This window comes from Eupeodes corollae, chromosome 1, assembly GCF_945859685.1.
Source record: "Eupeodes corollae chromosome 1, idEupCoro1.1, whole genome shotgun sequence".
NCBI lineage: Eukaryota > Metazoa > Arthropoda > Insecta > Diptera > Syrphidae > Eupeodes > Eupeodes corollae.
The window spans coordinates 199,549,860-199,577,067 of record NC_079147.1 but is presented as its reverse complement, the minus strand read 5'-3'; the positions used below and the strand labels follow the sequence as shown (position 1 = coordinate 199,577,067).

The 27,208-nt window shown below is 30.6% G+C and overlaps 1 protein-coding gene across 2 annotated transcripts in view; it reads right to left on the bottom strand.

Moving 5' to 3' along the window:
• The window catches only part of LOC129940892 (potassium voltage-gated channel protein Shaw), a 172,669-nt gene that overhangs the window by 22,818 nt on the left and 122,643 nt on the right, over nucleotides 1-27,208 (bottom strand). Inside the window, exons 4-10 of one of the 2 annotated variants that reach the window (XM_056049416.1) lie at nucleotides 25,229-25,361; nucleotides 24,904-25,083; nucleotides 22,892-23,407; nucleotides 22,519-22,815; nucleotides 18,937-19,146; nucleotides 7,203-7,392; nucleotides 6,680-6,781 (exon numbers count right to left, since the gene is read on the bottom strand). In XM_056049416.1, coding sequence (XP_055905391.1) covers nucleotides 6,680-6,781; nucleotides 7,203-7,392; nucleotides 18,937-19,146; nucleotides 22,519-22,815; nucleotides 22,892-23,407; nucleotides 24,904-25,083; nucleotides 25,229-25,361 — 1,628 coding nt within the window. The remainder of the gene's footprint in view (nucleotides 1-6,679; nucleotides 6,782-7,202; nucleotides 7,393-18,936; nucleotides 19,147-22,518; nucleotides 22,816-22,891; nucleotides 23,408-24,903; nucleotides 25,084-25,228; nucleotides 25,362-27,208) is intronic. The other variant, XM_056049417.1, reaches the window with a different exon arrangement.

Genomic DNA, 27,208 nt, shown 5'->3' with positions numbered 1-27,208 from the left:
TTAGAGCCTCCCACAGCTTTCGTTAATTCTCATTTATTATGAAATAACTCATGGGTCTAAATTTTATTCTATCACAAGCTTTGAAAAATTATAAATGCAATTTTTATGGTTTTGAAGAATTCTTTTAAAAGTAAATTTGTTTTATGTTGATTCCTAACCTAACCTCCAATTTTGCGTTTATGTGTTCATATTCAGAAATACATATTTTCCACATTATTTCTTTATTTTTGTTCAATGTAATTCAAAAAATTGAAACTTAAGCTTACGAGATAGTAATAAGAACGAAAATTGTTGTTTTTTTAACTTTTTGCGTTTTTATGTTAAGAACCATGTTACCATAAATGCTTGAGGTTTATTATAGAATTGATTGAAAAATAAATAAGATGTTTTAACTATTTCAACGTAATATTGAAGTAAGGTATTGTACATTTGAAAAATCACCAAAAAACAACTTCATGAATGTACAATTGTACATACCCTTAAAAATCCAACATAAAAAAGAACCGAAGCCATAAATTATCATATAACCTTGGTGACCAAAGTTATTAACTTCCCATAGGAAGTTATTGTAATGGGTCCGATTTGTCAAATTGAAAATTTTGACATTTCTCGACGTTTCAAGGTCCCTAGAGTCGAAATAAAAGATTTTTAGAAAGATGTCTGTGCGTGCGTGTGTACGTACGTTTGTACGTCCGTACGTCCGTACGTCCGTACGTCCGTACGTCCGTACGTCCGTACGTCCGTACGTTCGCGACGTTTTTTTCGTCGTCCATAGCTAAAGAACCAGAAGTGATAGCGACTTCAAATAAATTTTGTTATACAGATAATAAGGCAGAAAGATGCAGAAAGGGCTCTCAAGAAAATTGCGTGGGTGGTTTTTTTACCATAACAGTTTGAAAAAAAGGTGGAAATTTTGGTTAACCCTTAATATCTTACGAACCAAAAACGCTAGAGACTTGAATTAAATTTTATATAATAGATTGTAACGTGATACCAAACAGGTATATTTTTTGAAAAAATCAATATAACGGTTTTTTTTAAAAATCAATAAAACTGAAAAAAAAAATTTGTCACCTCCAAAATTTTACGACTGAAATATGATTTCATCTCTAAAACAAATTTGTGCAACGGAGAATAATGTTTTTAGCATCTGATAAAATTTTGAGAAAAATCGAATTGACAGTTTTTTTATAAAAAATAAAAATCTAAAAAAAAACATTACTCAAAGTTCGTAAAAATAGAATATCGATTCAAATATCTTTTCAAAAACTTGAAATTTAGGCTTCAAGCTTATTTTATCTTATAAGAAATATTGTTTTCAACATTTTGAAAAGTGTTGAGAAAAATCGAAATGACAGTTTTTTTACAAAAAATAAAAACCTAAAAAAACATTTATAAAAGTTGGTAAAATTTGATTTTCGACTCGAATATCTTTTCAAAACTTTGAGATATTGGCTTTAATTTACTTTTATCTTTCAAAAAATCTTGTTGTCAATATACAATTAAAGTTTGAAAAAAATCGAATTGACAGTTTTTTTACAAAAAATAAAAACTTAAAAAAAAAATTATAAAAGTTGGTAAAAATTGATTTTCGACTCAAATATCTTTTCAAAACTTTGAGATATTGGCTTTAATTTACTTTTATCTTTCAAAAAATCTTGTTGTCAACATTCAGTTAAAGTTTGAAAAAAATCGAATTGACAGTTTTTTTACAAAAAATAAAAAACTAAAAAAAAATTTATAAAAGTTGGTAAAATTTGATTTTCGACTCGAATATCTTTTCAAAACTTTGAGATATTGGCTTTAATTTACTTTTATCTTTCAAAAAATCTTGTTGTCAATATACAATTAAAGTTTGAAAAAAATCGAATTGACAGTTTTTTTACAAAAAATAAAAACTTAAAAAAAAAATTATAAAAGTTGGTAAAAATTGATTTTCGACTCAAATATCTTTTCAAAACTTTGAGATATTGGCTTTAATTTACTTTTATCTTTCAAAAAATCTTGTTGTCAACATTCAGTTAAAGTTTGAAAAAAATCGAATTGACAGTTTTTTTACAAAAAATAAAAACTTAAAAAAAAATGTATAAAAGTTGGTAAAAATTTACTTTCGACTCAAATAGCTTTTCAAAACTTAAAAATATTGGCTTGAAACTTATTTTATTTCACAGAAAATATTGTTTTCGATATTCAGTAATTTTTAAATAAAAATCCAACAGTCCGTTTTTTCATAAAAAATAAAATCTACAAAAAATAGTACGCAAATTTGGTAAAAATTGATACGAGTACATATAGACAAACTTTTAAGCAAGACAAATCGACAGACGGGATGGGAAGTTATCAGTGTGGGTCGCAACCCAGCCTCTTTTTTAGTCTGTATTGGGTCATTTACCGGAATTGAAAAAAACCGTTTAACAACTCATTCAAATTATAGATTTGCTCTTCGTCAATGTTTTCGACATTTTAACGTTTTATTTTACTGTTGTCTTTATTGTTCTCAAGATAGGACTGTTTTCAGTTTGGTAGATACATTTTGATCTTCAGGTCCCTTGCGTTGACAACAAGGCGGCCTTCTGAAAACCAAATAGTAATGACATTTTATGTTGTGACTTGGCCCTGCAACTGTATTAATTGAAGTTGGAAAAAAGAATTGCGTATATTTAATGACCGAACGACGAAGTTATATGATTGCACATTTCTTTTGAACTTAATTCTGCATTCCCTACGTCTATGGAGCTTGACGGTGAATACTCCAAAAAAACAATAGCAAAATTTTCAATCAAACTACAATGTGGTGTGGACGTTATAGCCAATAGTAGGTTGAACTCTCTAGTCGATTTCGAGGTTTTTTCTTTGACAGATCAAAAAGTATTTGATGGCTTAAATCATTTTTAAAATAAATATCAAAGGTAGAGTAGATTCGATTCCTCCCGTTCTCGCTGGTGAGCCCTATTTATAAAAGTAGTCTTAAGAACTGAAATAAAAACTAAAGACTAGTCAAAAAACTTTTTGAAATGTTGGTTTTCAATAGGCTCAATTTCACAGTGAAAGATATTATATTTCCAAGACAGGATGGTTTCACTACTAATATGTGTCTTTTAACAATTTTTTTTGTTGTTTTCGATGATTTCAAATTATATTTTTCAGTATCTTCAATTGATGACTTTCTTAAGTTTCAAACGGTCTATATCTCTAAGTTTAAAATATTTATAGGCTTTCATTCATAACTTAAGGTGCTTTTAATTTACAGTCTTGGTTTTAAAAATCTTTCAAAAGCAAAATAAAAGACTTCAGCGTCTTTTTTGACAAAAAAAATCGTCTTTTAGGAAAAATTTCAACACTTAAATATTATAATATCTAAAGTAGATTCGGTGTTAGGGCTTTTGAAGCCTAGTACTTGCAATCAAAGATAGTTACACTTTGAAAACCATTTACATATTTCTATGAATACCAATATTAGAATATTGTAGCGTTGTTTGGTCACCATTTTGTCAAAGTTGATATCACTGGCATTGTCTTCAAAGCACAGGCTGTCTTAAATGTACCCTGATGCAGATATTTTACCATTTTCGAATGTGTATGTAGGCAACCTTTGCACGATAAGAATATTATTTCAATCGAATAAGTTTGTGTATAGAATTCCAAGTTAAGCACATGTTTGATTGACAAAATTGTGATTTATCTCAGGTTAGGTAAATGGGCTGGTGATTGATGACGTTATCATCAAACTGAAGATCGATTGTGATATTCCAAAGTATTGAACTTCACTGAAAATAAAATATAAAAACTTATGATGTCTATGCATTGTCTTGTTCTAGTCATTTAAAGGCTTTGAAAAAGCCTAATAGGTGGTTTCCTGAAAAGACTACCAGTTCTTCAAGATTATTGAAGATGTGTCTGCCTAAGAGTTTGGCATAGTGCTGGGCAGTGGCATAAGAAGTAGGCTCTACCTTCCTGCTCTTGCAAAACGGTGGTAAGTCGCATTTTCTATTTATGGTATCCCAGCAAGTTTTGAACTGTTATTATGCTCACAAGCAAAAGAACGGGACCTAGTTTTGTAGAATTTGGGCCATACTTTCCTAGCTATAGCACAGGTTCAGGCTTTCCCATCTTCCATTGTTTTCTGCAAGTATCTTATTATCAAAGATCATCTGCTCTCTCGTTTCCATGAACATCATTATAACCAGGTACACAACAGAATCTAATATTATGCTGTGAGCTAAGAACAGTTAGCTCTTGGTGACAGTAATGTACAAGCTTCGGTTTGATTACTGTGGGAATTTTATTGCTGCTTTGCTATCAATGAAAATGGTGATATCAGCTCGTGATAACGCCATTATTGGGACTTGATTTGCAGTGTTTGTCACTGCCAACACCTCGGCTTGGAATACACTGCTTTGATCGGGGAGTTTGAAAGAACTGGCAAGATGGAGTGTTTTAGAAAAGAAACCTGCACCTACTCCAGCATCCGTTTTCAAGCCATTCATATATATATATGGATATTGTCGACTCACTTATTTGTAGGACATTGTACACCCATTCGTTCCTTTCAGGGAACAAAGTACTATGCATTTTATGTAATGAAGTAGAGAAAAATAACAATGCACATTAACATATCGAACTCCCAAAGTAAATCAATAAGTTCTATAACTGGCGCCCAATGTGGGATACTTTTATTTGAATAAAATGTAAGAAACAGGCTCTTTTTAGCTTGTTAGGATCTCTCTTTGTATAGGATTACTCCAAGGTATTTAGCTTGATTTGATAATTTAAGTGGGTTTCCAACTACACTAGGAATTGTATAATCTTGGTATTTTTTTCTTATTTGTAAAGAGTATTAAATCTGTTTTTAGGAGGTTAATCGCCAAAACACAGTTTTTGTCCTTGTTTAAATTCTGGATGAAGCATGGTACAGTTGTTGGCTTATAGTCGTTACACGGAAAGAAATACATTGCGAATTTTATAATATCAATATTACAACGCTATATTACAATGCAATACTGTATGGCTTAGAAGATTTCCACTGGATAAAAAGTTGCAAGCATAGTTAATTTGGCCATAAGGAAACTAGTAACGTCGACAATAGTTATAGGCGATACGCCAATGCCAGTATGGGAGTCAGGCTTATACTGACTGCCGGCATGTACAATGCTCCTAGCAGAAAAGTCTATACATTATTGTTATGTCCCTTATACTGACACTATTGACAGCAATCCTAAAAGCGTATCGATTATCACTCCATAAATTATTGCGGGAAAAACTAGTAGCAGTGTGACATCTCCGATACAGTATTGGGCTGAAGGCTATGCTGTCTCGTCAAATATACTATGCGCCCTTGTGTTAGATTGTGGTACCATACAGTATAGTACATAATCCCATACTTATAGGAGTTGTAACAATACAATGTAGGAATATCAGCGATACTTTTTTAGTACGGGAATCCAGGCCACATTGTCATAAATGCCAAACACTTCCTTCCGTGTAGGAATTTGAGTGTTGTCAGTAGAGATACGTCATCCGCGTTGGCCACTGCTTTGACACCCCTATATTTATCTAGTTTTGTGAAAGTTTGTAAGGAAAATGTTCGACACTTATTCATTCTAAAAAATTTAAATTGTTAATTTTTAAAAAATGAGCTCTGAATTTAAGTTTAATCATTGTTGAAATTTAATGCAAAACGACAAACCACGGCCTAAACTGTAAAGTTCTCTATAAAAGTACCAAATCCAAGTTGATTCTCTGAGGTATATCCTTTGATATAAAAAGCAAAATTAAATTTGAAAATTAGTTTTGAAACTTTGTCCTTTATTGTTTTTATATCTGATCAAAAATGTTTATCATAAATTAGTAAAAAAAGACTAAGCGTAAAGTATACCTTATTGCTTTCTACATTTGACCATCTGAAACTCTATCTTCAATAAAATTTGTTTAACTGAAAACTTACTAATGTTTGTTTACTAATCCGTAATTATTCAGTACATCTTAAATTTAGCGATGTAAGCGTATTCTTTAACCAAAAAAGACACCTATTGTTTCTTTCTTTCTGTAAGAGCAAAAAGCTTTTAACGAATGACCGATTTCATAGAATAAAGCGGCATCTAAATGTGGCATTCAATAATGAGGAGTTGCGCCTGAAAATTAATTTATAATTCAAAAGAAAATCCGTCTCTGGAATTTTTAACTCGCTCAGGGGAGATCTTAGTATTGAAACTAAACTTGCCTTTAAAATTAAAAAAAAAGTGAAACAAAGGAAGTTCATCCTTTATCTCACAAAGGATCTGTTTTTATATTTATGCATACAAAAAATTATATTAAGGGGAATATTGGAAGAGGTAAACAAAAAGTTGGTACAATAATATGCATGTAATAAACTTTTAACTATTGCTAATAAAAATGCAAATTATGTAGTTTTTTTCAGCCCTTATTCGATTGCGGTTAAGGGTTTGTGCGGTGAAGACAGCTCTGGTAATGAAGGTTATAATACTTTGAGGTTGAAGGGTTGATTTTATTTTTACAAAAAAGTTATGGTTACAAGAAGTGATGATTTTTAAAAAATATACATTGGTGTAAGTTTTTTGGTTTATAGTGAATTAAAATATTGTGGTGCTTAGTTTTTTTCAAAAAAAAAAAAAGAGGAAAAGAAAGAAGAGAAGTGGAGGGGCGATAATTGAAAACTTACAGTGCGGCGGTATTCCTGTTGGTGGTGATTTAAGAACAGCGGCTAGAGGCACTGATGGCCCTTGAATACTTAATCCTATAACATTAATTCCATTCACATTGCCTATAGGTAAGGTAATTAAAACGCGCGCGTAGGATTTGTATACATACATTTTACATACACAAGAGTTTTTTTTTTTTTTTGTTTTGTTTAAGTAAATAAATAAAGTAAATAAAATAAAATAATTGTGTCGTGGGTGTGATTTTTAGTAATTTTTGATTTGTTACTAACTTAAGAAACAAAATAAAAACTCAATTTTCGGGCATTCACATTGGCAAAAAAATAAGATACACAGAAATTTATGTAATATATATATTTTGTTGTGTTATTATTAATTGAGATATATATGTAAGTATATAATGTTCATTTCCTTTCCTAAATAATACTATTTTCTATTTGAAGTTAAGTTTACTTTTATTTTTTTTCTAAATATGTTGTGTGTTTTCTTGGAGTTCTGTGATGGGATAGATGGGACAAGGTTTACCTATTTTTGCACTGCCAAAGGGATCCTTGAACATTGGTGGTTGTGAAGCGACCAGTGTTGCGGGCGGGTGTGTGTGATGTTGTTGTTTGATGGCATTTGTGCGACGTGCCGGTGGTCCTTGTTCACGTTTGCGACGTGGCTGTTCGACAGGCAGAACTCGCCGACGTTTTTTCGGAAGTTTTGAACGGGCCTGAAAAAAAAAATAATATTGTACTACCATTTTATAAACCTTAAATATAAATCGTAAGTCTATTCATAATATTGCAATTAAGCAATTTTCTAAAGATTTCCTGCAACAACTACTCTTGATACAGTGTTTAAGAAAGATAGTATAAAACCTTAAAGTCTTAACTAAAGATAACTAATTGTGATGAAATTTTCAGACAAGCCGAAAAATCAGTGTTGGCAAAGTAAGGAACTCATAGCAAGTTACCCATATAGTTATGCTTAACTAATTAGTTGCATCCTATTTTCGCCTTAACTAATGTAGTTAATTAGCTTACAAAAATAAGTTGACAATGAATATTGAAAAAATGAAAAATAAAAATTAGTATTCCATAAAAACAAAAGATAACGAAAGCAATATTATTAAAGAATTAAGTGAAGTTTTTGCGCAGAAACCCAAGTGGAAACTTAAACTTCTTCAGAATTTAATTGTCTGCTGACGTTGGTCCGAACAAAGGATACTTTGTGGAACTTGTGACTCCATCTTTATAACACGATTGAATCGTAACAAATACACATTTTAAGCTTTAACGTCTTTTCTTCATCCATTAAAATATGGTATTTATGTTTCTACATCATTGTAGTTAGAATTCAATAGAGGCATCTAAAATAGCTCCTAAAGACCAAAATACATGCGCATTAGGAAAACAATTTATTTCCTCTGTGGATAAAGAAAAGCTGTGTTTTGCAATTGTTAGTAGAAATCTTTACACAAAACCAACAATCTTAAGGCTTTAGGTCATCTTCTTTTCTGAATTCTAGATTCTCATACGAAATGGTAACAGATCTTACGAATTGACAGGACTTTTAAATTCCTCGTAGGAAGTTATTGTAATCAGTCCGTTTTGTCAAATGTAAAATTTTGACATTTGCAACGACCGACGTTTCAAGGTCCTTAGGGTCTAGATAAAAGATTAACAAACTAAAATATTTTATTCATAATAACAGAAAATAAGTATTATCGATTTTTTACCTTGAGCTTTGTAACAGTAAAAACCATTTTTTAAATATATGGCTGTTCATAAAAATAGCACTGCATGACTAGTACAAGATCTATTACGTAAGAAGTAAGAAAAACTGTAATAATTTATATGAACGTATACAAATAATGTTAGCTTATAATTAGTACTTTGTTGCATAACCAATGTTTTTTATGATGCTTTGCATCTACGTGGCATCGAGTCCACTAAAACTTGACACCTCTTGACTGGTATTGCGTTACACGAATCACGCACTGCTTCCCAGAATTCTTTCGAATTCTTGGGTTTTGCTTTATGAACTTTATTCTTAACATTCCCTTACAAATTTGCGATGGGGTTAAAGTCGGAGAATTGAGCGGGCCACTCCATAACGGATAATTTATTCTGCGCAAACCATGATTTTTACTTTTTTGACGTATGCTTTGGGCCATAGTCTTGTTGGTATACCCCAACCATAGGCATTTCCTCTTCAGCATCGGGTAACATAACCTCCTCCAAACGCAGTTTTCGAATAAGTTTTTGAATTTCTTCGGTGCAGTGTCTTGACCGTCCCAATGTTTATTTTTGAGCTAATATTTATTAATTTTTTTATATGCTAGTATGTTACAAATACTTTAAACTTTACATAGTTAAATTTTTAACACTTTTTAATTATAAAATCAAAACCACTGCTATTTTTATGTGCAGCCTATATCCAGAGAGTTTGAAATAATAGGTGTTCAGCGGGAAATGTAGAGTATAACTTCAAGCTAAAAGTTTCTAATATGAAAACGAAAGACCGTTAGATGCAAGTATCATGTTCATTTTTTCTGTAAGAATTTCCGTTATTTAAATAATTGACAATCTAACAAAATGTGACCAGCACTGCTATTTTTATGAACACAACTGTACGTGCGTACTCCCTCTTGCGAGAAATTGAAAAAAATCCTCTAAAGTAATTCTTGTCATGAAAAGTGCTTTCTCAAATAAGCTGTTCAGATTCTGCTTAAAAATGTAGGTACCCTCCATCCCTGAGAATATTACTCGTAAACAGAAATGGTTGAGAGCTGTAAGTCACTAAGCCCTAGTTCTCAACGGACTGTTGCGTCACCTAATTTGTTTTGAATGTCAAGTATCTAACTTTCAAGTAAATATCTCGGAAAAAAACAGATGTTTAAATTAAATTTATTTAAAATAAACAAAATATTGTGGATAACTTGTATTTAGTTTTTGAGCAAAATTCACTTAACAACTATTCTTACAAATTACAAAAACAACAAAAATCTGCTAAGAAACTGATGACTCAATTATAAGGATAACACAGAAAAATATTGACTTAACATTTTTTGTCTCGCACTATTTTGTTAAAGTTAATAAATCGAGAGACGGGTACGATTGGGAAGTTATAAGTGTAAGTCGCAATCAAGTCTCTTATTTAACCATTAAATTATAAGATGAAATGTTAACAGTCGAACTGTTTGTTCCGAACACCAATTATTTTAATAAATATGATTTAAAATCATGAAATAATATTTTTATTTTTAAAATCATTAAATGAAAATGAAAATAAAAATAAAAATGAACCAGCATAGTGTTCAAATATGCGTTTCGCCCCGGTGCAATGGTTGGGCTCATCAGAAGATGACCATTGCACTTTGTCTTGACGCATATTTTCTCGAATAAATCGAGATTCCATATAATATGAGCTACATAGAGCTACTGCGAATTATATGGTTGCTACAAGTCTTCATAGAAGATAAATTGTAGCTGTTTTTATTTCCTTGCTAAGGGATTTAAGAAGATGAAATGTTAACAGTCGAACTGTTTGTTCCGAACACCAATTATTTTAATAAATATGATTTAAAATCATGAAATAATATTTTTATTTTTAAAATCATTAAATGAAAATGAAAATAAAAATAAAAATGAACCAGCATAGTGTTCAAATATGCGTTTCGCCCCTATGTAGCTCTATGTAGCTCATATTATATGGAATCTCGATTTATTCGAGAAAATATGCGTCAAGACAAAGTGCAATGGTCATCTTCTGATGAGCCCAACCATTGCACCGGGGCGAAACGCATATTTGAACACTATGCTGGTTCATTTTTATTTTTATTTTCATTTTCATGTAATGATTTTAAAAATAAAAATATTATTTCATGATTTTAAATCATATTTATTAAATTATAACCTATAAAATTTGACTTTTTGCTTTCAGTTTTATTTTGACGGAAAGAATTTTCTAAAAAAAATCAACAAAATAAGATAGTTAACTAATTCACTTAATACTTGCTTAACTTACCAACACTGCCCTACATAGTAAATAATTGAAATGATTACTTAGCACTTTCAAATTGCTGACACGCCCAGTTTTTAAAAAATATTTCCATTATTTAATTCAACTTCTTGAAAAGATTTTTTTTTTTTTTTTAAATAAGTTTACATAATATTTATTTTTATGTTAAATTCTTTTAAAACATTTTTATTTGTTATTAAAAATAACAATATGTGAATTTGGATCGAGTGCAAAGTGCAATGTGTCTACCTCTCCAAATACATACACTCAATCCAAGGGTTCATAAATATCTCAAAATTTGCATATTTTCTGAATGAAAATTTACTTAAAAGCTCTTTCAAATTTTTAGATTAACTTTTTTTTTTAGTTAATTTGCTTACGAGTATTTATTGCAAAACATTTTACTTCTAAGCTATGAAAATTTAATTTGTATGCTTGTTAAATTATTTTTAAAAATAAAATAAAATTTCAATTTCACTGTTTAACCTCATCCGATATGCTTATGGCAATAATTGTTAAATGAAGGCTAAAAGAACTTAAAATTCATAGAAAAATATATACTTTAAACCTAAATCAGATGTCATAAAAAAAATCTATTAATACAAATTTAATGTTGAATAAATGCTTAATCAAACATTACGTTTTGTGTGTTGTCATAAAAAAAATATTTCTGTTTGACAAATCGGAAAAAAAACAGTATACAAATCCAAATTGTAATTACTTATTTTCATGGCTATGAAAAAAGCTGAAACTTATAAAAAATTGTACAGAATAAAAAAATGCCTTTTGAAAAGATATGGTGCATAATTGTGCCAAGCGTGCAAACGACAAGAGCGTTAACAAAAATAATTAGGTTTTATTCAAGTTGAATTGTGTTAAGGGGGTATTCTGGTCTAGAAATAAAAAAATCTATTTTTTTTTGTTCATATTTTCATAGTTTAACTATCTAAGAATATGTCTACGAGAGGATTTTCCCAAATTCAAATTATTTTCGGAGAAATAAGTATTTTGCTGAGCAGCCATCCAAATCGGTTGGCAACTAATCGAACAAAAAACATAATGGGGAACTTTAAACGCGTTTTTCTCAGAACTGTCTTTTTGAATCTGATACCCAAGATTTCTCAGGTGCTGCCGAACCGATTTACTTGAAATTTTAAGAGAGTCTTCTTTAGGGTCTTGTCTACGTCTGGAACTACGGCCATAACCAAATTTTCATTTGTACTATTTTTCACAAATCGAAGAATGTTCAAAAAAGTGGTAAATTTTTTTTTCTTTAGGCAGTCGCCATTTTGTAAAAAAAATGTTTGTAACTTTTCCGTAGTTCCAAACATTGCGACATTATTGTAGATTAATAATCTTTTTTAGTTTTTGATTTCAGATTTCTAGGACAGTTGAAATCGTGGGTATGGTCACTCACCAAATTTTTGAGACGCACCACTCTATCAGCTGATAACTAACGGAATTTTGATTTTTTTTTACTTTTTATTTTTTTGTATGCTTCTAATGTGAATAAGTAATGTATAAAAAAATTGGTGGTAAAATTGTTGCTTGATTTTTTCTACAGCACTTCAAAAATTACATAAAATTCATGTCTCTAGACCAGAATACCCCCTTAAGAAAAATTATGTTGGAATTGATGCGACAGAGAGTTTCAGATAGAAAATTAAAGTCAAAATTGTTATTTTTTCCAATATGTAAAAAAGTAGGGTTTTTACATTGATGCATTCACTAATTGAGAGCGGTCAACCTGTTTGTTTTTTAGAGAGAATGTTTCTTAAGGTGTGTGACGCAACCCACACTAGTAACTTCCCATGCATGCACGTCTGTCGATTGCTTGAAAACTTTAGTGAGATAACAAATTTGAAGTCAATGTCTTTCTTTGTTTTCATAATACTTGAGCCGAAAACCAGTTCCTATCAGTTTTATAATGTATTTATAGGTTTTGGTGTTTTTTTTTTAATATTTAGTCGAAACCAATTTTTACCAATTTTAGTAGAATTTTTTGAAAGGTTTTATTTCTTACATACAGATTGGATTTCTGTAAGACTATTGTCTAAAGTTAAAAATAAAATTTAGCATAGTATGAAACCACTTTAAAGTCAATACCTTCTTTTATTCACGAGATATCTAGAACCTAAAACCAATCTTTACCAATTTTGTGTAGTATTTTAAATTTCCTTAAACAAAATGATGGATTTTTATGAAAACATTTTTACTATTACATACAATATTTTTATTAAGACAAAAGTAGTTTGAATCCAATATCTTTTATTTTTGTGCAGATTTTCGAGTCACAAAATCAATTTGTACCAACTTACAATAATTTTCTTATAAAATAAACTTTACGTTCTCGACTATTTAAAAAAATTGTTCAAAAGTAGAAGTTTTGAATAACATTAACATTTTTTTTATTTTTCTTATTTTGTTTATTCCACAAATAGTAGATAAATATAACTTTTTGTAGTTTCTTTTAAATAAAAGTTGATTTTTAAACGTTTAGTGCGGATTTTTGTCAAAATGAAAAGAAAAAAATTGTAAAAATATTGTGGACCGTGTAAAATGTCAAAACTATTAAAAAACTTGAAAACTACATTAAAAAAAGCAAAAATATCGATGTACCAGCAATGACAAATGGTCGGAAAGGACTATTTACAAACTTGGTAGGCAGCCAAAAACATATAAAAGTCAAGTCAGTTAGTGAAAGAATTGGAATAGTCGCCAAAGGGAAACCAAAGAAGCCTCTTCTTTAAGTGAACAATATGAAAGCAAGGTTAGCTTATGCTTAATAGCACAGACAATGGATCATAGTTCAATGAAAAAAAGTCATTTCGTCCTACGAGACGAAGGTCAGAATAGGAATGAATGGTAGAGATTTGTATTGGTCACGTCCTGGAGAAAAAATTCAACAACATCAAGTTCTGAAGACCGTGAAACATGGAGGAGTCTCGGTGATGGCTTGGAGCTGTTTCTCGTGGATATCTATCGAACCTTTAAACAAAATCGGTGACTTCATGAACAAATAAAATTATTTGAATATTGTGAAGACAAATTTACCACCTTTTACTGCATCAATGGGCTACAGTGAGTGTGAAATAATTTTTCAGCAGGGCAGAGATCCCAAACACACTTCGAAAGTTGTGACAGATTAGTTGAGGAATCAATAGTTTATGATGATGACGTGGCCAGAAAAAAACCCTGACATCAATCCAATTGAAAATTTATAGTCAATTGTAAAACGACCGTAGAAAAATCACCCATTGAAGCTTTGGCAACGAATGGATTTGGAATGGAGTTAGATTCCAGAAAAATTTCTTCATAATTTATTGGAAATTATTCCTATAAGCATTGCTCACAAGTAATACAAAATAAGGGAGCATGGACTTCTACTACTTCTAAAAGAAAGAAACATTATTTAAACGTGCAAAAATTAATTTAATAGTTTTTGTTTTGTAAAAATATGTATACACTTTTTTCAAAAAAATATTAGTAATAATAAACGTATGATGAAATTTTTAGTTTTAGTAAATTATTCAAATAATTGTAAACATTTGGCCACTTTTGCTCGTCACTGCATGTAAAATTTAACTGAATTCACTAGCGCTTTTGATCCGTGAAATAAAGTACATATGCTTACATAGACTTCTCTCTTAAAATCCTTGGTTAAGATTTGAGAGTCCTTGAAACGCTGAGAAATGTCACAATTTACAACGACGTTTTAAATAGAATAGAATCATCATAGGGTCATATTTTTTCCAAAATGAGACTGGTCAGGCAGTTAATGTGAATTGTGTTCCTTAACGTGAGATGATAACTAACTCTTTTTGGACCGAATTGGAAGATATGATGATAACTAATTCTTCTTGGCCCGAATTCAGATATTAATGTGGACGCTATGTGGTTTCAACAAGAAGGTTCCACTTGCCACACAGCTAACGAAATAATGGCTCCTTTGCGCTACAAATTCAACCGCCGTGTTATCTTACCTAGTGGCGATGACAATTAGCCGCCAAGATCATTTGATTTTACACCGTTTCACATCTTTGTTAGGGGTTATTTAAAAGTAAATGTGTATGTCGATAAGCCAGCAACAATCCAATAGCTTAAGGTTTAGATAATACGGCTAGATAATACGGCGGAAGAAAAAAGTTACCCATACGCCACCGTTTAACCTATGATCTATTTTCATAAAAACAGCCAAAGGTAATAATAAAATAAAAAGTATACATTATTCTCTCAAATTATTTATTTCGGTGCATATGTACATCCAAGTTTGCTAAGGACAAACTTTTGGAAATTTACATTGTCGTTTATCGATATCGTCAACTTGGCATTTTACTCCTCCAAAAATTGCACACAAAACCAGTACACTGCTCACCAAAGCAAAATATAAATTCATATTTTGTTTTAAAAACTGAAGTACTATCTGTTGTAAAACTGTTATTTTCTCTTTTGATTGTGATTTTTTAAAGAATATTTAAATTTCTTTTAATTTGGCAGAAAATTGTAAATTTTATGTTCAATTAGTCACCAAAAAACGTAATTCTCAATTTTGAATGCCAAAATCATTAATTTGTTCTGGTATTTTGTTTAATTTTTTGTTATTTAAATGAAAATCAAATGTTAACATTTTTGCATATTGGAAACTGTAAAATCGTTATTAATTTAATTATGACTGTATTTCTAAAAGCATGTAAAATCAAAATTTCAAGGATTTTAATATATACTTCTATATAAGTTAAAACAAATTTAAAAATGCTGTAGTCAAGTTTTAAACGTCTTTAATTAAAAGTGCCTTAAAATGAATCGCAACTATTTATTTACTAATGCCATTGGGCTAGCAGTATGACCTTACCTACTACCTCATCACTACGCATATGACCCAAAAGCTCATATTTTAATATTTAATAAGTAATTTTTAATCCTAAACAAAAAGGATTTCCAATAAAATTCTTTCTGTAAAATTATTACAGAAACAAAAATAATATTTTTGTATTTATCTGTATTTGATATATGTATTTAACATATTTCTAATTAAAAAGATAAAGGTAGAATAAAATCTTCATTATGTATAAAATACATTTAAGAAAATTTGTCCATTTTTTTAAATCTATTTTATTGATCTCATGAATAAAACTTGTCTATTTTAATTATGAGCCGTTGAAGAATTCGCTATTGGTATTGTCTTAACATCATCTAGTATGACCATAATGGACAGACAAAATCAAGCAATTTCCTTATTTGTATTATTTGTATCCTGTTGGCCTTTGAGATAAAACAATTTAAGTTCCATTTTCGGTACCTTTCTTAAATGTCTAATTTTTTAGTTTCTTTACCTTTTATCCAAGAAAACAATTTTTATCAATTTGATTATCTTTGAATTGACTCTTTTTAACTATAAGCTGAGAGTGACAGGAAATTAAATAAAAACCCCAACAAAATCTGGGGAATCACGTCGCCGGAAATGACTACTTAAGAAGCGTTGAAAAATGAATGAAAGTCAACGAAAATTCACTTATTAGTCTGTTAAAAAAAAATTAGTTTAAAAAGCCAATACTTTATGTATAATAATTCTTAAAGTTAAACAAATTCTAGAGATAGACTAGACTAAGACTTTTTTTGAATAAATTTCTATGAAAAAATAGTGTCATCTTCGACGCTTTTAACATTTGACTCTTTTATAACCATATTTTGTTGTTTCAATCACGTTCTCAAAAAAATAAAAAAAAAACTTCTATCTCACGAGAAAAACAGAGTATCTATACTCGAAAAGGGTAAGCTGATGAGCATTCTTGGAAGTGCAAGTATTACAGCTGAATTATTTGAGGGGGGAATGCAACTCTCTAAACCGGAAGAACATTGTTTATAAAATATCGATAAATCAACAGAAGGCATGGTTCGAGTGATGTAATTGTTTCGTTTGTAGTTCTATCGCCTATTATTTTCAAAGATCTTTTTTGGATGCTAAGCAAAAGAATTAAACTTGTTTTAGGGGCACCCTACAAATTATATTCAAGTTTGGCGAATAAAGACTTGGCTTTGTAAATTATAGCCAGATAAGAAGGGGTGAACAGTTTCTTGATAGGTTAAAGCATTGAAGGGGTTTTCACTTTAACGACAGGAGACAGCATTAAGTTTTTAAAGCATTAAAATCTGCACGACTCAATATTCCTCATCGAAGAATGCTGTCGAGATCACAATTTAATGAGCTTATCAAGCTTATAAGTTTCACATCTACATAAAAACGAATATAGAAAACTGAGGGTACTTTCATCAGCGAAACAAACAAAAACAAACAAGAGTTCGGTAATGAATATACAAAAGAGAGCAGGTAACAAAACTGAACCTCTGAGGAACACCAGCATTTATTTCAAACCATTCAATACAACTTATAACGGTTAGAAAGGTTGTTTCCAATTCAACGAAGCAGATTTTTGTTAATACCAAGGACCCACTTTTTCGATAAGAGAGATTCGTGTCAAACTTTATGAAATGCTTTTGAAATATCAAGTTCAATAATCTTACTTTCTCCAAAACGAGTTAAAGATTTGTTCCACAGTTCGGTAAGCACCGATGGACCTATAGTTACTAAAGCCATACTACCACTCATTAAGAATTTTTTATTTTGTGAGATATTCCTTAACTGATAATAATTAATCAGCCTTTTCATGACCTTGGATAGAAGGGAAGTGAGAGCAATTGGACGATTCTCCTTGTTTAAGGACAGGCTGGACAAATTAGGCTTTCGATCCGCTCAAACAAAGACCTGTGGATTAGGAAAATCTTATGCAGTGCTTTTGGCAGCGTTAAAAAGCCAGAACACTTCTTCAGAACAATAGCCTGGCCAGCATATTTGTATACGTCAAGGTCTGTACGCGGGAGATGTTTGCTTACTCTCATAAGATCATGGATCTCCATTAAATGACAACAAGTGTGGAGTGTCGTGGGGCTGACAATTAATTCCGGCAAAACAAAAATGATCAACCTCGGAACCCGACCATCCTCTCAAATAAATATTTTCTCGCAACCGGTGGAAAAAGTGGAGAGCTTTCAATAGCTTGGAATTGTCGTTTCTATCGAAGGCGGAACCGAACAAGAAGTCATCTGCCGCATCGGGAAAACAAAAGTGGCATTCGGTATGCTCTCAAAAATATGGAGGAATAACTCTATAAGCTTAAAGAAAATTTGTGCCATAAAATAGTTTCCGCTCTCAAGTATAATAGGAATCAATTCAATCTTTGGTAGCGTTGAAATAACAGCAAACTGTGCTGCAAGAAAATTGGCTTTAACGATTAAACTTGTCATTGTTAGCACGCGTTGGAACCGAGAACGACGTGGTGTTAAATATGTTTTCTAACAAATTTCGAAGTGACAGTAGAATTTTGACTGATCAATAATTCGAAAGCGAAATAATTCATTAGAAAACTTTCATTTTAATGTTTTTGCTCTAAAATTAACCACTCCCGGGATATGTAGCAATTCTACTTTCGTTTCGTTGTTCTGTATTTTAAAATTATAATCACAGTCGTTTTATTGCTACAAAATAATAAAATACAATACAAATTATTACTTTTCCTCCTTCTTAAGCATTAATAACACTTAAGGTCAATCCAATAAAAGAAGACATCTAAGCACTTTAAATTCATATTTGGTATAATTAATTAACTTAGAAACAGAAAAAAATTTGCAGACATTCCTATTATTTTAATTTAAACAAGAATCTAGCACAGTATTTGTTTATATTGGAGACCTATAGAAAACCCATAACATTTCGTTTTGTATGCTCATTAAAATTATATTTTAATTAAATAAATTACGATTTTACAGTTAGTCTACATCTTTTTTTTAAAGTAATTTATTTGCAGCAAAAATTTCGTATGCAATTAAAAACATATGCCACAAAAATTCAAACATGAACTCATTAAAACTTATATATGGTAGGTACTCATATACATATAGGATCCCCAATATTAAACATTTTTAAAGGACTAACTTTTCTCATTTTTGAACCAGCTAATTTGTTAATCCTTTTTTCAAATAGAAGTTTTGATATATGAAAAAAAAAATAAAATGAAATAAAAAATTTTCAAGTAACACATGCTGCTGCCATTTTGAACTTTTGACATGTCTCCACTCTATAATGTGTTTTTTTGTTTTTGTGACAAGGACACATTTATCCATACAAGGATATTTTTATTTAAATTAATCAAAATTAAAATATGAAGGAGGTTATGGGTTATTTTATAATATTTACCTGAGTATGAGAATAGAACATGGAGAAGTTGCTAACAATAACAGGTACTGGTAGTGCTATCGTCAATACACCGGCTAAGGCGCATAAAGCGCCTACAAACATTCCCGGATAGGTTTTAGGCGCCACATCTCCGTAGCCAACGGTTGTCATCGTGACGATGGCCCACCAGAGACCTAATGGAATGCTTTTAAACTGATTTTCTGGGTTGTCCTTTAAAAGAAATATAACACAAACAAATATAAAGAAAATTCAGAATTATTTTAGATATAAAGGTAATAAAATCATTAGATCAGTTATTTATATTTTTTGGTTGGAAAATTAATCATACCAATTTTTCGATTATTATGATTTTATATTAAATCATATTTTCTGTAAAACAAAAATTTGTTATAAAATGATGGAAATATTTTAATGCTGTAATAAGTTTTTGTAAAAGTCTTATTCTTTGTTAATTATTATTATAAGCTTTCTATGCGTTAGTTTAATAATTAAATTTTTTTATTTACAATATTATTAACTAATTGTCTTAAAGCGTTAAAAGAAAAAGTATTGATTGTTAAAATTTAAGAATTTTAAAGAAAGAACTTATAATACTAAATATTATGGAATTATAAATTTAAAATTTGTGTATTGATTTAAAAATATAGCTTAAGTTTTGAAAAGTTAATAAGGATGGTTCTTTGCATTAACCTCCCCCAATGCTATCCAAGTTTCTCTGTTTTGCCTTCTTTGTACCAATGTGTGCGTAGTTGTGACAGATTGTCACTCCATCTGGTAGTCTATTTTTGGCTGGTCTCCATTTCGTTGAAATTTTTGTCCATCTTTGATCCTGAAGTCTGCATGCATGTCCTGCCCAGCTCCATTTCACCCTTCTTGTTCTTTTTATGACGTCAATAATTCTGATTCAATTACGAATATTTTCACCATTTGACTTGGTCGTATGTTAAGAATTTGTCTTCCTTTTTGGTATGACATATGCTTAGCTGGTCAAGTGTTTTTGCATTTAAGGTCATTGTTTGTAGTCCGTAAGTAAGGATCTCTAGAAAAGAATAGTTGAAGATTTAATTCAATGTGCCTGTCTGAGGAATTCTTGTCATGAAAAGTGCTTTTTTAAGCAAGCCGTTTGGATTCTTCTTAAAACTGCAGGTCTCTTTCATCTCTTATAGTTGTAAGGCTCTAGGCCCCAGTTCTCGACTGATTGTTGTGCTACCTTATTTATTTAATTACTGGCTCTCAAAGAATAAATGTAGTTAAAAATTATATGCCACTTTCTTCTTCAAGTTCTCATGATCGAGTTTCTTCTTCTATCAGAGGTGATGGTAAAGGTAATCCCGATGCTCCCAATTAGATGAGCATTGTGTCTTCAGTCTCGTCGAATTGATGCTGCGATAACTTTGAGGTTAATTCCGTTCTTCTATGTTGATACCAAAAAATATATGACAGGATACTGGGTTATATGCAAAAAGTTGAGTCCAAGCTCTTTACTCACTTTTCTAAGTGCAAACAAAATACTAAGACCGAAATCGATCTCAAAGCTGTGAGTTTAAAATCAAAGTGTTGAGATTTATCTCTGAACGAAAGCTCTATGTAAAGTTCTAGTTTAAATATGCAAAAAGATGAGCAAACGTTCGATTACATGAGATCGACCTCACAATTTGTTAAGGATGGGTTTTCTCTTACTCAGTTGAAAAACAACTATCAATATGGCCGAGTTTCTGAACAATTTTATTAAAAATGCTGTTTATAAAAATAGAAGATGACCAATTGGCAAAGATTTTTGAAAATTGCATAGATTTAGTGAAACATGTGTGAAATTATTGACAGATGAGTTTTTGGGCCCAATCTTGGAAACGCCATGGTGCTTTCACTCATCAAGGAAAAAATGAAGATTTTTCTGCGTTATGTAGGAAATCCTGGATTTCAAATTGGTTTTGGTAAAGACATTGGTATTAATCAATCCACTTCTGAAAAAATAGAAGATGCACAAATGTTGTGGAGCAGTAAGTATGAGTTTCCTTATGCCATTGGTACGTGTAAGGAAACCACCACGAGGAGTACTCCAACCGAGAAGAATACTACTCAATAAATGTACAGGTTATGTGCAATGTGGATAAAAAATGTCAAGCAATTCGTTTTCCAAGTCCTAAAGATTATTTTCTTATTTCCAGTTTTTTATTGCTTTTAAGCGGGACTTCATATTTAACATTTTTTTTTATATTTTTTTCACTTATGTCCTCGACAAATTTGTTTTTAAATGCTTTTATGATTTCAAAATAGCATCTCTTTTTCTTGTCTTAAAAATTAGACTTGTTCATGTTTATTTTCTTTTTTTATTGAATTTATTCGTAACAAATTAGCCTCATTTTTCATATAACACACGCAAAATGCTCTTATCATCTTTGTTGACTTAAAAGTTATTTGTTTTGAAGTTTTCAATTGGTGACGTTTTATCAAGTAAAAAAAAAAAGTTTTCTGGTGTACCCCAGCGCAGCCATCTTGGACCACTGCTTTTCATTCTTTATATTCATGCCAGTAAGATTCATGTGAATTGGAGTACTACAAATGAATTTTATTTCAATATTAAAAAATATAATATTGTTACATATTTTAAGATACTAGATCCAATTGCTTACGTATATTGAATTGAAAATCATTCATTAGAAAGTCTAACGAGTCAAAAATATCTTGGAGTTACATTTGGCTCTAAAATCAGTTTTTCGCTTTAAATAACTCGATGTTGGGTTTTATTTCTTAAAAATCCAAGTTATTTTTAAATTTGTATACTCATCAAACCTTTCATTTATACTTTTATTGACCTTTACTTGAATATTGTTGCATTATATAAAATCATTTTGCTCAATCAAGTATTTATAGGGTATAAAAGGTTCAGAAAAGATTTACAAATTTGCTTTGCGGATGATTTATAGAAACTGAAATATCCAATGTTATGAGATAACATATGCGCTTTTGTTGATTTAAAACCTCTAGTATTGAGATGGAAACTATATTCGGTATTTAATTGCTTTCGATATTTTGAATTCTAGCATAGATTGTTCTATTTTACTTTCAATCTTTAATATTTATGTTCCTTTTCATGGTTTATAACCTAGAGATGGAAATTTTGTATACGTATGTATGTTTCTTTTTCATTGAATTTTAAATTACGCCAAACACAACTTAATTACTGATTCTTGTATCGCATTTTATTTTTTAATTTATTTAATAAAAGTAGATTTTATATAAAAAAGATTTATTGAAATTACTGCATTTTTCAAGCTAGTTATTTAAATTTACGCATTATTAATCTTATTATTATTTTGATTAATTTGTAGTCTATGTAAAGTTATGTAACTCGAAAGAAAATTGATAAATAAATAAATATTTCCGTCATTTTATACAAAATATTTGAAAAATCCCATCTTCATAGAAAAAATGTGTATATAAGAGACTACACTTTTGTTATTTTATACCAATTGTTATTAAAAATCATTTTCCTGAAAAACGGTCAATGAATACAACTTTTAAATGTTATTTGCTTATTCTCATTTTGAATAAACATAAACAAAAAAACTAAGTACTTACCTGCAACTTCTCCGCGTAGTAAGCTAAGCTAGCGAAGAAGACAATACCAAGCACCAAAAAGAACACCAGCAGCGTTAATTCTTTTGCCGAAGCCTTGAAAGTATGAATTAATATTCTCAATCCCGGCGAGTGTCTGGTTAGCTTGAAAAGTCTCATAATTCGAACTATTGAAAATGCTTCCAATAGTCCTGTGTGTTCACCCATTCTTTGCATAACGTCTGTATAGAAACTCAAAGTGGCTGTGAAATCGATAATATTTACTGGTGATTTGATAAATTGCCAGATATTTGGAGAAACCTTTGTTTTTTAATTAGAAATAAAATAGAAGACATTTTAAAATGCTCAAAATATCTTAAAAGTCCAAAGTACTTACAATTAGCCTTATTATAACTTCAATGAAAAACCAAACGTTACACACCAATTCCACGTAAAAAAAGGCTCCATGTGGATGGCCATAAGATTCATGCCATCCATGGTGATGTGGTGTTCCGCCGAGAATTTTTTGTTCAAAAAATTGATTTAATTCACTGCCATTGAATATCGAGCGTTTTAAACGTTTTCGATTGGAACTTTTATACGTGAGATTGGACGAATCGAATAATATGCTGCTTAAATTGCCAGCAGTAAATTCTGCTTTTCTAGTTATGTTGTTGTTGTTGTTCAAAGTGTTGGTTATACCTTGATTGATATATGTCATATTGAATACCGATGATGGTGAATTATTAATATTTAAATTATTATTATTAGAAGATGTGGTCGATAGAGGTATGGATGAGGTCGATGATAGAGACGACCCATCGGGGAAATCGACCCGAAACCCCGGATGTGTTTTCAAGCAGAATGATATCACAGAAACGAATATGAAGAACACCGACATGCTAGCAACAATCTAATAAAAAAAGTAAATTTTATACAAATTATTTAATTATATGCATTTTTAATTATTTTTAACGTTATTAATTTGATTTTGTGATGTTCTGTGTAATTACTGGGTGAAAAAGCGTGAAACTATCCGAACAGAACACTCGTTTATTAAATAAGTTTTGATTGGACTTTAGGCTTGTAAAAGAATGCAATCTTTTCGAAATGTTTCTCTTATTGAGAAAGTACATAAGTGACACTATTTTTTAAAGCTTACAGACGTTCAAGGGGTTTTTAAAACCTTTTATGTGTTTATGTGTATTTAAACACAGTGCGAGCGTTAGGAAAATAGAAAAAGATTTAGGGGACGGGTAAACATTGTTCTTAAAGTTTTGAATATTAAAATGGCTGAAAAAACCGAGTTAGGTAAAGCAATCCATATTTAAGAAAGAAATCTTTCCACTTGTAAGTACGTTCAAATTTGAGCCCAAGGGTAAACTGATGAGCATTCCTGGAAGTGCGAGTATTACGGCTGAATTGTTTAAAGGGTGAATGCTACTGACTAATTTTACAGAACAATGTTTGTAAAAATACCGGTAAAACAACAAAAGGCATGAAACATTATTTTCGAATGATAAAATTGTTTGGGTTATAGTTCTATCGCCTACTATTTTAAAAGTTCTTTTTGGATCCCATCCAAAAGACCTAAATATGTTTTAGGGGCACCCGTCAAATATGCAAGTTATATTCAAGATTTGAACGAATGAAGGCTTTTTTCCTTTCAGCCAGATCAGAAAGGTAAAACATTCCTTGCTGCACTGTCGGAGGATTCTTAAACACCTAGCAGCATTTTTGGCAATGTCGAATGTGTGATAGATCCATAAGATGTGATCTGTGATACTGAAAGTTAGTTAGTTTCTTGGATGCGAATGCCACAAGGATGTGAATTTAGAAACGAAAATAAAAAGCTGAGGGTACTGTCGTCAACGAAACAGTTTAATGGACAAGAAGTGGCAAGAGTTCGTTATTGAATATTAGAAAAAGAATATTAAACAGAACGAAACCCTGAGGAACACCATCATTTCTTTTATGAGTTTCAGATTTAATACCATTCAATAGAACTTAAAACGGTTAGAAGGATTGTTTCCAACGAAGAAATTATTTGTTAATACCAAGGCCATCTATTTCGATAAGAGAGCTTAATGCCAAACTATATAAAATGCTTTTTCAAGTGCCCATTGAGTGTTTTTGTTCTAATTTTAACGTCACATATATTTCAAGTACTTAGAAGAAGTAGTGCTTAAGGACCTAGTTACCTAAGGTTTTGATATTCGAAAGCTTAGAACTTGTGGCGCAAAGTTTTAAAATTTACTTGGAAAACGCCTTTGTAAGTATCAGTTTCGGAGTATTAAACTTTCAAACAAGTATTTTTGTTCTCCTTAAAGGATTTTATGAAATGCTCAAAATATCACAAATTTGTATTAAGTTCTTGGGAATAAATTAATTAATTCTCTTAAAACTCACCTTTGCTGCTGTTGAACTTGATGGCTCATCGAACAGAGCCCATACTTTCGGCTTAATTCGTTGCCAACAATTTAATTCACCATTACTAAGGGCTTCTTCGAAACCAAATAATCGTGCAATTTGTTCCTCTGATGGTTTTTCATTTTCAATATCTAATTTATCTAAAATTGCTAAAGTATTCTACAGAGAGAATAAATAAACAAAGGTAGAAGAAAAGATACAAATAAATTGTAAGTAGATACATATTTAAACCTCAAGGCGTACAAATTGAATTATCCAAGGTTCAATTTCTTTTTCTTCTTTTACTTTTTTTTTAAATACTTACTTGTGTATCTCGATGTATACTATATGTTGACCAACAGCATGGTTCTACCTGATTTGAATCCAGTCCCCAGAATTCCAACTCTTCTTCGAATAATGGTCCACAAACATCTGTTGGATAGTGAAGCTTTCCTGTTCTGAAAAAAGTAAAAAAATATAAAGTAAAAAGCAAACTTAAAAAGTAAAAAAGAAACTAACTATCCAAACGCACACACAGACACAAAGCTTTCCAAAGATAGAAGGATAACGCATAAAAACTAATTATTTTGCTCCTTTTTCCCTTTCTTTTTACACTACGTATTTGCCTTGCAGCAAAGTAAGAAATAATTTAATTTTAATTTTATTTCTCGACCGACAAACGTGAGGATGTTGTTGGTAGGGCTGTAGGTGGGAGTTTGGTACGAGAGTGAGTGAGACTAAAAATAGCCCCGTAGAATGTCCGCCTCTTATCCTTTTTAGAAATTATATCCTTTTTTCTTGCTTTGCTTCCTTGCTACCAATAAATACAGAGGATAAAAGTCTTTACCTCAGTTGGACAACATGTCTTCTTGTTGTTGTGATTTTTTCTACATTGTTTGCTCGAGGGGTTGACACAACATCATCGGTATGAGGGTTGTTAGTCGTCTGGGGGTTGGTTGGGTGGATGTGTTGTGGTTGTTGTTGGTTTGGTGTTGGGATGCATAAAAACTATATACGAGAGATTGTATGTGTGCAAATGGCAGAAAATGTGTAGACTGTGCGGCATTAGTGTATGCAAATTAGAACATGACACTGGAGAATGCTGCTCACACAATTGCATGATGCAACCAAACGAAGTATAATTAACATCTACATGCAGGGTAATTTTCTGAGGTCAAAGAGCGTGATATAAGCAGCTTACATTAGGTCATGTAGTTGCATAGAAATTGCAAAGTATACCAACGACGACGAAGACGACGACGAAGAGGTAGAGAACATAATATCTCGAACATATCTTTAGTTATAGACAGTTTGTTCCTTGTTTCCTTGTTTGTCTGCTAAAGGATTTTGCTCTCTTCTGCCTTGGACGTTTTAAGAATATAATTGACATCAAAAGTCTGTAGGATTACAAATGAAAGAAGAATTTTGATAGTCATGGGACTACTTGTATTTAAAATGAGGATTATATTTATTTTTAACTTGAACAGAAAAAGGAGTTTTTTCTTATCGAAAAATTAAAATATTCAGAACCTCAATTTGGAGGGTTTTAATTAAGTAAAAAATTAATATATACTAAGTTTCAAGGGGATTTTCGGATAAAGTAAATAAGAAATATTTTTGCTGTTAATTGGTGTCAAAAACAAATTATTTTCATCATTCTTAATGAAATGAAATCAAAATTAAGACGACAAATGCCCTCTAAAAACAATTATCGTCTATTTTTCGCAAAGCTCTTAAACTGCTTCCTAAAGTAAAAAAGAGGCTGGGATGCGACATACACTGATAACTTTCCATCCTTTCTGTCGATTTGTCTTGCTTAAAAGTTTGTCTATATGCACTCGTATCAATTTTTTACCAAATTTGCGTACTATTTTTTTTTATGAAAAAACGGACTGTTGGATTTTTATATAAAAATTACTGAATATCGAAAACAATATTTTCTGTGAAATAAAATAAGTTTGAAGCCAATGTTTTTAATTTTTGAAAAGCTATTTGAGTCGAAAGTAAATTTTTACCAAGTTTTAGTATTCTTTTTTATTTAGAGTTTTATTTTTTTGTAAGAAAACTGTCAATTCGATTTTTTTCAAAATTTTATCGAACGTTGAAAACAATATTTCTTATAAGATCAAATTAGTTAGAAGCCAATATTTGAAAAGTCGACAGTCAATTTTTACCAACTTTTGTTAAATTTTGTTTAGGTTTTTAATTTTGAGTAAACAATACTGTCAGTTCGATTTTTTCAAAATTTTGCTAAATGTTAACAACAATATTTTTTGAAAGATAAAAGTAGTTTATAGCCAATATC